The 13926-nt window shown below is 43.2% G+C and overlaps 1 protein-coding gene across 10 annotated transcripts in view; it reads right to left on the reverse strand.

Moving 5' to 3' along the window:
• RALGAPA2 (Ral GTPase activating protein catalytic alpha subunit 2) overlaps positions 1-13926 on the reverse strand; it is a 271136-nt gene that overhangs the window by 108768 nt on the left and 148442 nt on the right. For all 10 annotated transcript variants that reach the window (XR_002340063.1, XM_021078026.1, XM_021078030.1 and 7 more), the window contains 4 exons: positions 12879-13007; positions 11984-12042; positions 3109-3217; positions 877-987 (listed from right to left, as the gene is read on the reverse strand). Coding sequence is in view for 9 of the 10 variants with exons in the window: in XM_021078026.1 (XP_020933685.1) it covers positions 877-987; positions 3109-3217; positions 11984-12042; positions 12879-13007 (408 nt within the window). In the remaining variant the exon portion in view is untranslated. The remainder of the gene's footprint in view (positions 1-876; positions 988-3108; positions 3218-11983; positions 12043-12878; positions 13008-13926) is intronic.

The following is a 13926-nucleotide window of genomic DNA, read 5'->3' on the forward strand; positions in this document are numbered from 1 at the left end:
GTCCCCATTGTGCTCAGCGGTAATGAACCCAACTAGTGCTCGTGAGGATGTGGGTTTGATCCCTGGCCTCGATCAGTGGGTTAAGGATTCCGCTTTGCCCGTGAGTTGTGATGTAGGTCAAAGACGTGGCTCGGATCCTGGGTTGATGTGCCTGTGATCCCATAAGCTGGCTGCTACAGCTCCGATTGGACCCCTAGCCTGGGAACTTCCACATGCCTTGAGTGTGGCCCTAAAATAAGCCAAATGAAACAAACAAAAAACGTGGCAGGGAGAGGGGAGCTTTACCACTGGCACCTCCAAGGCAAGGGCAGAGGCCCCTATCTGAGCCACGCCCCGCTGATGCCATTGACCTCTGGCCACCGTTGCTGAGAAGCTGCTCCCTGTTCCTGACGACACTCTCACCCACATTACGCCTCAGAGAGGAGGAGGGTCCTGAGCTGATTATAGCTGGCGATCCCGCCACAGCCAAGAGCAGCGTCCAGCCTTCTGTCTGGGAGGGATTCCTTATACACAACTCCCCCCAGCCCCTGGCCCCCATGCACCAGGCACCATAACCAGCTGCCTGCTCCTCGCTGGCACCACCCAAATTACTCTGGGTGAATGGAGGCCCATTGACAAAAGGCCTCTTTGTTGTGGTCGTGTCTGCTTTTCAAACTCCCTGGGCGTAAGGCTGCCCGGGAACACTGGTGGCTTCTGACGTGGTGCCTGAAATCACAGCTGAGAAGAGCCAGCGAATTTAAACTGAAAACGGGTGACTCACGTGGCAATTTAATGGTTGCTTCTTGGACAATTATTTGAGTATCTCTAATTAATTAAATATCAAATCTAATACAAAGGAAACGCTTACATTTTGGCCTTACGGGAAAAAAGACTTACTTCGGCAATTTTCCGAGGCAGAGAGGGTTCGAATATCTGAAGTTTTTCCCAGTAGGAAACCAGCAACTGAAGAACATCGCAAGCCACCTGGGCCACGACTTTGTTGGGAAACTGAACAGGGAGACAAAACAACACCCCCAAATCAGTAACCTCACTTACCGCGTACTGTTTCTGCCTAGCTCCACTTAGGAATACATGCCCTTGTTTTGCATGAACTATGTGAAAAATGTATCCTATCACCAGACAGGTCCCGCACTCACCACTCTTAGCTGCCTTGTGTCTAGACGAGCTGTACTAAAGCACATAACACGATAGAGACATCGCCTGGAAATCACAGCCATGATTTCAAATGCCCTATTCAGAGCACATAAATGATAGTTTTGACAACTGGAGGAAATGAAAAAAGGTAGTAGATTATCGAGTATCCCGTGTGTGCTGAACCTTTTAAAAGAATTTTACTCATTTGCGCCCTGCTAGCTCTTCACTAACAGCTCTGTGAGGTGGACGTTACCTTCATTTTACACATGGAGAAACAAGGATTGATCAAAAGACTTTCTATCCTATGGAATTAAACTTAACCCACACGTATAGCATTCTAAGAAAGCTGGAAAGTGTGGAACCATGAGCACACAATTCTAAGTGATGGGATATTCAACTTTGAGCATGTTTTCTGTATCTGGACTGTGTCCAGGGTTCTCTGGATGCTTCTGTTCCTCATGGGATGGCTTGGCAAAGGGCCATCCATCCCTTTGGGGACCACTGCGAGGGACAACCTGTGCTCCCTCCTGGGACTGACCTCGGGCCGTCCATGCCCCATGATGGAGGGTGGAAAGCCTTGTCTGATCCTGTGTCCCTGTCTAGGGAGACCTCTGGATTTCTTCCAGAAGCTCGAGGTCGCATGAAGCTGACGCCAATGGACCAGAGTGTCATGAAAACAACACAGAAAAGTCAGCATTTAGCACCTCTTGTGTTAAGAAACCACGAGAAAAGAAAGGAGTAGTGATCAGTTTTCCTTCTGCAGAACAAATAGCTCCTGACTGCCCCTCCCCACGGGCACAAGGAAACCAGGGGACTCTGCTCAGCCTCACCAACCACCCAGGCATCTGGTGATCTGGCCCTCATGGGCCTCTGTCCACTCCTCAAATGCTCTGGCTTGTTTCTGCCCGAGGGCCTTTGCACCCACTCCTGGTTCTGCCTGGGACACTCATTCCCTCCTGCTGGCTGGTGCCGCCACACCTTTTAATCATGCCACTAGACGTCTTCTCCCCCGTGAGGCCACCATGCCTGTCCAGAGGCGTGGGCGCACTGTCTTCAGTTCCCTCCTAGTCACCTGCGAGAGTTTCTGTACAGTATTAGGGGCCATCACAGCAGATCGCAGCAGCTGGGTTTGGTTGCTGGTTCTTCTGTGTGTTTATTTTCCTGCACCATGTTCACCATCCTATTCCTAATGCCCAGCACAGCCCCAGAGGGGGTCTGTGGGGACAATGGAGCATTGGCGGGGGCGGGGGAGGGGAGGAGAATGCGAATGGGCAAGGTGCATTTCTGCTGCATCAGGCTGGTCAAGTCAGCTGGAGACAGACAAGGTGACGGAGTGAGACGAGGGACATGGCAGACAAAACAAGAGGAGGAGGCAGAGGGATGAGGTGTGACAGACACAGACAGAGGGGAGGGCCAAGCTGGGCCTGGAAGAACGTCGTGGGTAGTGGGGGAGCTTCCTTCCAGGCAGGCGGCCCAGACACAGGCACTGAGGCAGGGAAAGCCGCCTTGGAGCACTACGGATGGGGAGGGATTACTGACTGCAGAGGGCCTCAGGAACACAGGGTGAAATAAATCCCCCCTCTTTCACCCAGCACATCCTCATGGAGAACTGGCAACATGCTGGCACTGAATGAAAAGCAGAGAGGATGTGATGTCCAGGGTGATCCAGGCCCTGCTCTGAAGAAGCCGAGAGCCTGATGGAGCACATGTGCCCTTCCCTAAAGCCGTGCTGGGCGCACTAGTCTGTGGTGCACGAGGGCAGGCCTGTGTGCAGATGCAGCTCTCTGGCAGCAGTAAGAGGGCAGCCTGCGGGTCCCGACTAGGGCTGTGGGAGTGGGAGGGCTGTTCAGGACCCTGACGGGGATGTGGGTGGCGTAAGGAGGGGAAAACAGAGACGGGGCTAATACAAAGGAAAAGGGGTGGAATACCTGCGATGCAGCTTAATGTCAAATACACATGACGAAGTGGCCATACCTTCAAAGTGACGCCTATCACGTTGACGGCCTCTTTCAGCTGAGGATGGCTCATACACTGTGCTAGCTCTTCACATATCCAGACCCCGAGGGAGCAAATGGCAATGCATCTTTCAAAAAACAAGCAAAACACTCATGAAATTGAACGCATTTTCTTGGTATTTTCAAATGACAAAATATTTTTAACTTTGTTTACAAAGTAGTAAAAGTTATAGATACATTAACAAAAAATGTCCTCTTGAGAAAAAAGATAAGGTACCCTCAATAGACGAGTTTTCAGGACAGATTGATAACGGTTAGTAACTAAATATTTAGTGAAGTAAATAGTATGTTTTCTGATAATTGTCAGAGCATGTATATCACTTTTTCGGGGTCTTTTTAGGGCTGCATATGGAAGATCCCAGGCTAAGGGTCAAATTGGCGCTGTAGCTACTGGCCTACACCACAGCCACAGCCATGCCAGATCCAAGCTGCGTCTGTGACCTATACCACAGCTCAGGGCAATGCCAGGTCCTTAACCCACTGAGCAAGGCCAGGGATCAAACCCATATTTTCATGGATACTAGTTGAGTTCGTTACTGCTGAGCCATGATGGGAACTCCCTATATCACTTATTTCTGCTGAAACTATTTTTTATTACGTGTTATTGCCTCAGGATATTTTTGAGGAAGAATCAAAAATATAAATCTTAGAAAATTGTTGGAAATTGAGTTTATAATTGTTTTCCTTACAGCAAAATACATACCACCTACCACAAACAGAAGACAAATCCTATATTTCATTGTAAAGACTATCTGTGTACAATGTTCAAAATAAGTTTTGCTGTTATTTCTTTTAAGCAGTGTGCTTAAGACAAAATATTCTTTAATAGTTCTTTAAAAATTACCTTTCTCTATCATAAGTCTATAATTTTTTTTTTTTTTTGGTCTTTTTGCCTTTTTTTCTAGGGCTGCTCCCACGGCATATGGAGGTTCCCAGGCTAGGGGTCGAATCGGAGCTACAGCTGCCGGCCTATACCAGAGCCACAGCGACGCCAGGTCAGAACCACGTCTGCAACCTACACCACAGCTCAGGGCAACGCCAGATCCTTTAACCTACTGAGCAAGGCCAGGGACCAAACCTGCAACCTCATGGTTCCTAGTCAGATTCGTTAACCACTGTGCCACGACGGGAACTCCTCTATTATAATATTAAGTGGTAATTCTCTTTGGAACTTATACTCTATTATCTTTGCAATGATCAAAAATCACATGCTTCTTAATTCTTTTCTGAATGCCCATATATAACATTAAAATGCTTGTTCCCAAACCTGCTCACTTTCAGCACAAAAGCGTGCTTCAATCCACTACTTGGAACCAGACAACTGTTGAAATATGTACACGCTGTTCTTTGTAGTTAAGAGGTCACACCTGATGCCAATGAAACTGGACAGACAGAACAGCTCTCCACACCCAAAGTCCCTTTGTAATCAGCATATTATAATATATTACATTCGGCAACTAAAATCAATCTATTTCGAGGTTTTCAAACCACTGTATTTCACTGGATTCTCACCCCTTTAAATCAGAATGGACTAATTGCTTCAGAACCAGTTAATTAAAAGCCTTTTGCCAACTGCATCACCTTCTACCAAAATTCACTCGGTAAAAGTGATGCCATTGGGTTTCAAGGTGCATGGGCCTTTCCGGTTTGTCAGGCACCAGGGTTATTTAAGAGCCCCCCCCCCCCCCCCCCCAGTTTCCTGAGTATATACACAGTCTACATCTCTCTCTCTCTCTAGCTTATTCTACACTTATCCTCAATCTAGAAACTGCACTGGTATCTTAGTTTGCAGTCATTCCCACATATTCTATATTTGTTCCCAAAGCCTCTTTTCTTCCCTCAGCTTAACTCAGACTCTGACTGTTCAACCCACTGAAATCTACAGAAGTTGGAATTATGCCCCCCGCCTTTTTTTTCTTTTTTTCTTTTTTTTTTTTTTTTTTTGCTTTTTAGGGCTGCATTCACGGCATATGGAAGTTCCCAAGTTAGAGGTTGAATCGGAGATACAGCTGCCGGCCTACACCACAGCCACACAGCAAAGTGGGCTCTAAGCTGTGTCTTCTACTTACACCACACACAGTTCAATGCAATGCCAGATCCCCGAGCCACTGAGCAAGGATTGAACCCGCATCCTCATGGTTACTAGTTGGATTCGTTTCTGCTGTGCCACAATGGGAACTCCCCAACCATATTTTTACCATTTTAAGAGCTCTTCCTGTGTGTGTGTGTGTGTGTGTGTGTATTCTACACTTTTTTTTTTTTTTTTTTTTTTTAAATACAACCCATGAAAAGATCTCTCATTTCTAGGAACACCTGCATTTCTCGGTAACTATTAGCCATGCACTATGGAGAACACTGTTACCCATTAAGTGGTTTTATAACCTAAGCTACTCACCTGCCTTGAGCTTTAACCACACTCGCTTGTAACAGGTCTCCCGTGCTGTTTTCTCTCTTTGAAGTTCATCATTTAACATTCCCATCAAGCATCTTCCTATTCTAACACTCACAGTGACTCCACATGCCCAGGAGCTGCTGCCAGTTAAGTTTCTCTGTATCCCCAGCATGTCCTTTGTGACTGTGAATGAGGTTTATCTATCAAGACTCTTTTTTTAAGCTAATGGCAATTCCACTTTACTCTCAAACTGTATCCTAGCACACTCTCTGAATGCTCTTTGCTACTAGGACAGCTCACACCACTCCATTTTATGCAACAGAAACTTACTTTTTCTTAATTTTTCTAAATTATTATCACTCACGATTAAACTATACTCTCTTAATATTCCTCTGTTTATTTGCAATCTTGATCATATTTCAGTCTGCTTGTATATCTATACTTATACGACCTTAATTTTATTGCTGGGCTCCTTTAATACACAACTAAGAGAGACTGACCATATCATACGCATTTCTATTCCATTTCTAACTCCACAGAAATATGGCTTTTTACACTAAGGAAAAAGGGAGAAAAGGTAATGCCAAGACTTGTTGAAGGTTTAAATGTAGCAGGTATGACTAAATGAGAAATCAAGGCTTTTCCCCAAGCTTCTGGATTGAAAATCTGGGCAGATGATGGTGACATGAAGCCTGAGGACAGTTAGGCACTGGAGACAGACAGCAGACTCAGGGCTTCAGTTATGGTTGTGTTAAGTTTGGATGTTTTAAGACATCCAAGTTGAGATATCAGGTTGGCAGTTTAATATACATAAGCCTGAATAAATAAGGGGTACAACAGAAGGGGCCAAGTAAATAAATTCAGTATTGTCAGCAAGCAGATGGTATTTAAAGTCTAGTTAAATGAATAAGAGCATCTAGGAAAGTCATGCAGAATGAAGAGAACCAGCCCTAGACCCCAAGTCACTCTAACATCCAAAATCAGGTAGAGAAAAGAGACAGATAAGGAAGAGCTACAGTGAAAAAAGAGCAAAATAAAAAAGCATGTTTAAGGAACTGGCATTGTTCAGGAAGAGGGTAAAGATAACTCTAACAGTAGAACTAGTAAGGTAAGAATGCATATTAAAAATCCTAAGCCTCTAAAAGAACTGAAAAAGGAGTTCCCATTGTGGCTCAGTGGGTTATGATCCTTACTAGTATCCATGAGGATGTGGATTTGTGGATTTGATCCCTGGCCTTGCTCAGTGGCTTAAGGATCTGGTATTGCCCTGAGCTGTGGTATAGGTCATAGATGGAGGATCCTGTGTTGCTGTGGCTATGGCATAAACTAGCAGCTACAGCTCCAATTTGACCCCTAGCCTGGGGAACTTCCATATGCTGCAGGTGCAGCCCTAAAAAAGAAAAAAATAAAATAAAAGAACTGAAAGAAAGTCTATGACTTCTAAACAAAATAAAGGTAATAAATGGTATATAGAAATAAACAATCCAAAGGAAGAAAGGGAGGAAAGAAGAGTGTATAAAATGAAGGTGTGAAACAGGAGAAAATGAAATATTGAGAAAGACAAATAACAAAGTTTAAAATAAGTTAAAATAAATACATCCAAATATACCAACTACAATAAATGTAAATGAACTAAAGCTTGAGTTAAAAGATAAAGATCAGGCAGGATAAACACATAAAATCAAGTATGTACAGTTTTGTGAAGACATTTAAGAGAGAAAAATATAGAAACATTAAATTTTAAAGGAGAGAACACATTATTTAAAAATACAGCTGAATCAATATCAAACAAGTGGTCTTTAAGATAAAAAAATCATCCTTAGGGAAAAAAAAAGACAACTTACAGAATGGGAGAAAATAGTTTCAAATGATGCAAGTGACAAGGGCTTAATCTCTAGAATATACAAGCAACTTATACAACTCAACAGCACAAAAAGCCAACAACCCAACTGAAAAATGGGCAAAAGACCTGAATAGACATTTTTCCAAGGAAGATGTACAGATGGGCAACAAGCACATGAAAAAATGCTCAACATCCCTGATTATTAGAGAAATGCAAATCAAAACTACCATGAGATACTACCTCACACCAGTCAGAATGGCCATCATTAATAAGTCCACAAATAACTAATGCTGAAGGGGTTGTGGAGAAAAGGGAACCCTCCTGTACTGTTGGGGGAATGTAAGCTGGTACAACCACTATGGAGAACAGTATGGGGTACCTTAGAACGCTATACATAGAACTACCATATGACCCCGCAATCCCACTCTTGGGCATATATCCAGGCAAAACTTTCCTTAAAAATGACACAGGCACCTGCATGTTCACTGCAGCACTATTCACAACAGCCAAGACATGGAAACAACCTAAACGTCCATCGACAAATGATTGGATTAGGACGATGTGATATATATACACAATGGAATACTACTCAGCCATAAAAAAGAACGAAATAATGCCAATTACAGCAACATGGATGGAACTAGAGACTCTCAAACTGAGTGAAGTAAGTCAGAAGGAGAAAGACAAATGCCATATGATATCACTTATAACTGGAATCTAATATAAGGCACAAATGAACCTTTCCACAGAAAAGAAAATCATGGTCTTGGAAAACAGACCTGTGGTTGCCAAGGGGGAGGGAGCGGGGTGGATTGGGAATTTGGGGTTAATAGATGCAACCTATTCCCTTTGAAATGGATTAGCAATGAGATCCTGCTGTGTAGCACTGGGATGTCTAGTCACTTCTGAGGGAGCACGATAATGTGAGAAAATAGAATGTGTACATGTATGTATAACTGGGTCACCATCCTGTACAACAGAAAAAAAAATTGTATTGGGGAATAACAATTAAAAAAATTTTTTTCTTAAATCATCCTTGGAGATAAAGAGAGTCATTACATAAATATAAAAGATTTGATTCACTATAGAGACAGGATAATTCAACACTTACATGCAGCTAATAACATAGTTTTAAAATATATAAAACAGGAGTTCCCGTCGTGGCGCAGTGGTTAACGAATCCGACTAGGAACCATGAGGTTGCGGGTTCGGTCCCTGCCCTTGCTCAGTGGGTTAACGATCCGGCGTTGCCGTGAGCTGTGGTGTAGGTTGCAGACGCGTCTCGGATCCTGTGGTGCTGTGGCTCTGGCATAGGCTGGTGGCTACAGCTCCGATTCGACCCCTAGCCTGGGAACCTCCATATGCCGCGGGAGCGGCCCAAGAAATAGCAAAAAGACCAAAAAAAAAAAAAATAAAATAAAATATATAAAACAAAAATTTGAAGAAATGCAAGGAGAAATAGAAAAGTGCACCAAAATAATGGGAGATTTTAACATATCTTTCTCAGTAAATGATCAAGATGATGAAAAAATTAGGAAGGATATGGAATATTTGAGGCATATGATTTAAAAAATTTATCTAATGGGCACATCTAGAACACTAAACCCAAAAACTGAAGAATAGCGTATACGTTACTTTCAAGCATATATGGGACATTTGCAAAAACAGACTACATACCAGGCCATAAAGCAAATCTCAACAATTTCAAAGACATTTTTGATCCACAATGCAATTAACTAAAATAGCAGCAGCAAAAAGATAAACAGAAATAACCATATTTCTAAATAAACCATGACCCAATGAAGGATCACAATGGAAACTAGAAAAATTTGTAATGGAGAAATAATTACATATCAAAACTTATAGAACTTTGGAGTTCCCAGAGTAGCCTCTTGTGGCTCAGTGGGTTATAAACCTATTATCCATGAGCATGCGGTTTGATCCCTAGCCTCCCTCAGTGGGTTAAGGAGCCGACATTGCTATGAGCCACAGACGTGGCTTGGATCCCATGTTGCTGTGGCTGTGGCTATGGCTGTGGCTGGCACCTGTAGCTCAGATTAGACCTTTAGCTCAGGTACTTCTATAAGCCGCAGGTCCCGCCCTTTAAAAACAAACAAACAAAACCTATAGAATTCAGGAATTCAGAAAAACTAGCACCTAGAAATAAATATATAGACTGGAGTTCCCGTCGTGGCGCAGTGGTTAACGAATCCGACTAGGAACCATGAGGTTGTGGGTTTGGTCCCTGGCCTTGCTCAGTGGGTTAAGGACCCGGCGTTGCCATGAGCTACGGTGTAGGTTGCAGATGCGGCTCGGATTCTGTGTTGCTATGGCTGTGGTGTAGGCCGGTGGCTACAGCTCCAATTAGACCCCTAGCCTGGGAACCTCCACATGCCGCGGGAGCGGCCCTAGAAAAGATAAAAAGACCAAAAACAAAACAAAACAAAACAAAACAAAAAACAAAACAAAACCTATAGAACTCAGGAACTCAGATAAACTAGCACCTAGAAATAAATACATAGACTGGAGTTCCCGTTGTGGCTCAGTGGTTAACGAATCTAACTAGGAACCATGAGGTTGCGGGTTCGATTCCTGGCCTTGCTCAGTGGGTTAAGGACCCGGCATTGCCATGAGCTGTGGTGTAGCTTGCAGACGCGGCTCGGATCCCACGTTGTTGTGGCTCTGGCATAGGCTGGCGTCTACGGCTCTGATTCGAGCCCTAGCCTGGGAACCTCCATATGCAGCAGGAGTGGCCCAAGAAATGGCAAAAAGATAAAAAAATAAATATATAGACTTAGATGTTTATATAATGTATAAAAGAAAGGCTGAGAAATAATACACTAAGTATACAACATAAAAGAAAAAGAATTATAGAAAAAAGAATAAACGTGAAAAAGAGCATAAAGTAGAAAATTAAAAAATAAATATAGAACAGAGAGTTTGAACAAAAACAAGACTCTATTCTTCGAAAAGACTAATAAGATTGACAGATCTTTGACAAGACTCATGAGAAAAATTAGAAAATATATAAGAAGTTTCAAAGATTAAAAAGTGTTTATAAAGTTCCCATCATGGCTCAGCAGAAACGAATCTGACTAGTATCCATGAGGATGCAGGTTCAATCCCTGGCCTCGCTCAGTGGGTTAAGGATCCCACATTGCAGTGGGCTGTGGTGCAGGTCACAGACATGGCTCAGATCTGGCATTGCTGTGGCTGTGGTGTAGGCCAGTGGCTACAGCTCCAGTTCGACCCCTTGCCTGGTAACCTCCATGTGCCATGGGTGCAGCCCTAAAAAGACAAAAAAAAAAAAAAAATGCCTATAGTTATGGAAGCCAAATAGGTAAAAGGAAGCAAAAGGCTAATGGAGACATCATGACCATCAGAATATTTCAAAACTTAGATGGGATGGACAAGTCCTAGAGAAGTTTAGATTATCTAAGCTGTCAAAAAAGAAAAAAAAAAACAAAAACCTTAATATTCTTAAAATAACTGAAGAAAATGAATCAGTGGTTAACTTTCTCATAAAGAAAATACCAGACCTAGATAGTTTTACCATCAAGGTCTACTAAATCCACAAGAATATTAACTCCAATTTTACAAAAACTCTTGCTGAGTAAACAGAATGAAACAATTCTTTGCTCGTTTTGTGAGACGATCTAACTTTGTAAATAAGCCCGAGCAGAACAGGATGGGAAAGGAAAATCACAGGCCATGAATACACATGCAACTTTCCTGGTCAAAATGACAGTCACATCAGACCCGGTGCTGTATAAATCTAGTTGGGTTTATTTCCAAATGTAAAGTTACTTTAATGTCAGCAAACTGATCATGAATTTATAGCTCTGGTAATGGTAGACTGAAAAATCTGGACTAAACCATCCCTTGAAGATAAGTGAAGAAATTAGAGAAGATACCAAAGGAAAAAAAACTTTGCAGATCATCTAAAGAGAGCTAATAAGACAATGCTGAGTGATGGCTGCTCTCCTGGAACCAGTCTGGAGGGAGCAGGTCAAGAGCAAGAGGTGGAGCTGGGCTTCTGGTGACCTTTCGGGGATGGAGGCTGGGGACCAGAAACTGGCATCCCCTTCCCCAGTGCTCCCACTTCTGAGCTTCACTTTGGGAGGAGAGCAGAGACTCATCACTATGGAGGTGGCCCAGAAAACCTCTTCTCTTGGTCACAGCCAGCCAGCAACCTCAGAAGCTGGCAGAAGCGACCAAAATGTTTCCAGACATTGCTGAATGTCTCTAGGGTACAAAATCACTTCCCATTGAGACCCACTAGCCTATATATACATCCTTTTTATAAGCTGTGGTTTATTCTTCCATTTTCATCCTCATTAAAAGTAGCAGGGAGTATACACATGTATTTACACTCTTGCTTTTTCTTACAGAAAAGGTAGCACATGACATATAATCTCCTGCATCTTACTCTTTTCACTTAATAACGGCATCTTTAAAAAAATAATAAAGCATTTTCCCCAGACAATTCTTACCATATTAGTGTAAAAGCAGTGTGAAAGAACGATTTTTTTTTAAGTGATCACACATAAACGTGCTATCTTCAAAATCTAAAACGGTTTACCTTGAATCAACATTTACCTTGCATGCTCATTTGGCTCCTCGGTGGCATTCTTCAGTAAAATACTTATGAGGTAATGCTAAAAACAAAAAATTAAGTAAAATAAAAACTCTGCTTAATAGTTGGTTTCCCACATGCTCTGTCCCTGATCCAGGCAGTCAAGGGGCCCCTGAGGACAGGGTGGGGTGGGGGGAAGTGGGAGGGGCTATGGAGAGAGACTCCCATCAGGGGCAGCCTGGGGAAGGACACACAGGCCAGGGAAGCAGCACGGTGGTCTCAGCCAGGGGCTCCCTGAGTAACTGAGTCCGGAAAAGTGCGTTTCCAGATATACAGAGCAAAGGAGACTTCTGGATAGGAAAATTGGTTTTCTTCCACGCTAATTGGATTATACATTGTACACTGAACTTCATGCTGCAACTGTGTACTCTAGACAGATAAATGGATTGATCTGAAATACATTTTTGTTTGTCCCAAAGTCAGCAGAGGAGAGAAAGCTTAATTTTATTCTCCAAGGAGTAATCTGGAACTTCAGATATTAGTAGCATTTAATCAGGCCAGCAACGGGGTTGAAGGTTTTGCTTATTTCAATTACTTCTTACCAATTCATCTGACGTACTAATCCAGTATAATTAACAAAATTACTACAAAGAATGATTCATTATAATTATGAGCCGCAAGCAGGAGAAACAGATCTAATAAAAAACACCTGAGGAACCTAACAGTTGGTTGTAACCGCAACCTGCTCTCAGCGCAGTTCATTTCATCCCCCAAACCAACCTTCTAAAAACATAACTGCTGATGCATTTAAGGGACAGAGCAAAACTTCCAGGACAAGAAGCACAGCGATGGAAGGAAGACCCGCAGAGCTAGAATTATAAAATGCTAATTCTGGGACCTGGTCAACGAGTCACGTACCTTGACATCATCAGTTCCTGTGACGACTTCGGTGACATCCGGCAGTGACTGCAGCAGAGGGACCTCGCGGTAGGTATTCGGAAAGCAGACCAGAGACCCCAGAATGGTGAGGGCTTCTGAACGAGGGGCCTATACACAAAGAGGGGAAGTACAATACACATTTTTCTTTTTGTTAGAAAAGGATCAGATGTTTTACTTCTTTATCATTGAGATAAAGATCACATGGGGATCACATGGGGCAATCACATGGGGAGGGGGGAGTCACTGCATGTTCACTATTTTATTCCATTTTTTAAAATTTATTTTTATTTATTTTATTTTTGGTCTTTTGTCTTTTCCAGGTCCGCACTCTCGGCATATGGAGGTTCCCAGGCTAGGGGTCTAATCGGAGCCATAGCTGCTGGCCACAGCCACAGCCACAGCCACGCCAGTTCCGAGCCGAGTCTGCAACCTACACCACAGCTCACAGGAACGCTGGATCCTTAACCCACTGAGCAGTTGAGGATCGAACCCGCAACCTCATGGTTCCTAGTCGGATTCATTTCCACTGTGCCATGACGGGAACTCCATATTTCATTTTTTAAATACAAAGACTGGCAACTACTACAGCAAAATGTTCAAATCTGCCAAAGTTGGCTGGTAGGCCCACAGCTTCTCATTTATCTGACCTCTCTTTAAAAAATGGTTTGTTGTGGGTTGTTTTTGAGGGTTTTTTTTTTTTTCCTGTCTTTTTTTAAATTTTAGGGCCGCACCCTCGGCATATGGAAGTGCCCAGGCTAGGGGTCTAATCAGAGCTTCAGCTGGCAGCCTACACCATAGTCATAGCAACACAGGATCCCAACCTCGTCTGCGACCTACACCACAGCTCATGGCCATGCCGGATCCTTAACCCACTAAGCGAGGCCAGGGATGGAACCCGCATCATCATGAATAGTAGTCAGGTTCATTACCCCGGAGCCTCAATGGGAACTCCCCTTTAAAATATGTTTTAAAAGGGTTCTTTAATTAAAGCTCATCTAACTGAAAGATAAATGTCCACAGAGAATGA

This window comes from Sus scrofa, chromosome 17, assembly GCF_000003025.6.
Source record: "Sus scrofa isolate TJ Tabasco breed Duroc chromosome 17, Sscrofa11.1, whole genome shotgun sequence".
Classification (NCBI taxonomy): domain Eukaryota; kingdom Metazoa; phylum Chordata; class Mammalia; order Artiodactyla; family Suidae; genus Sus; species Sus scrofa.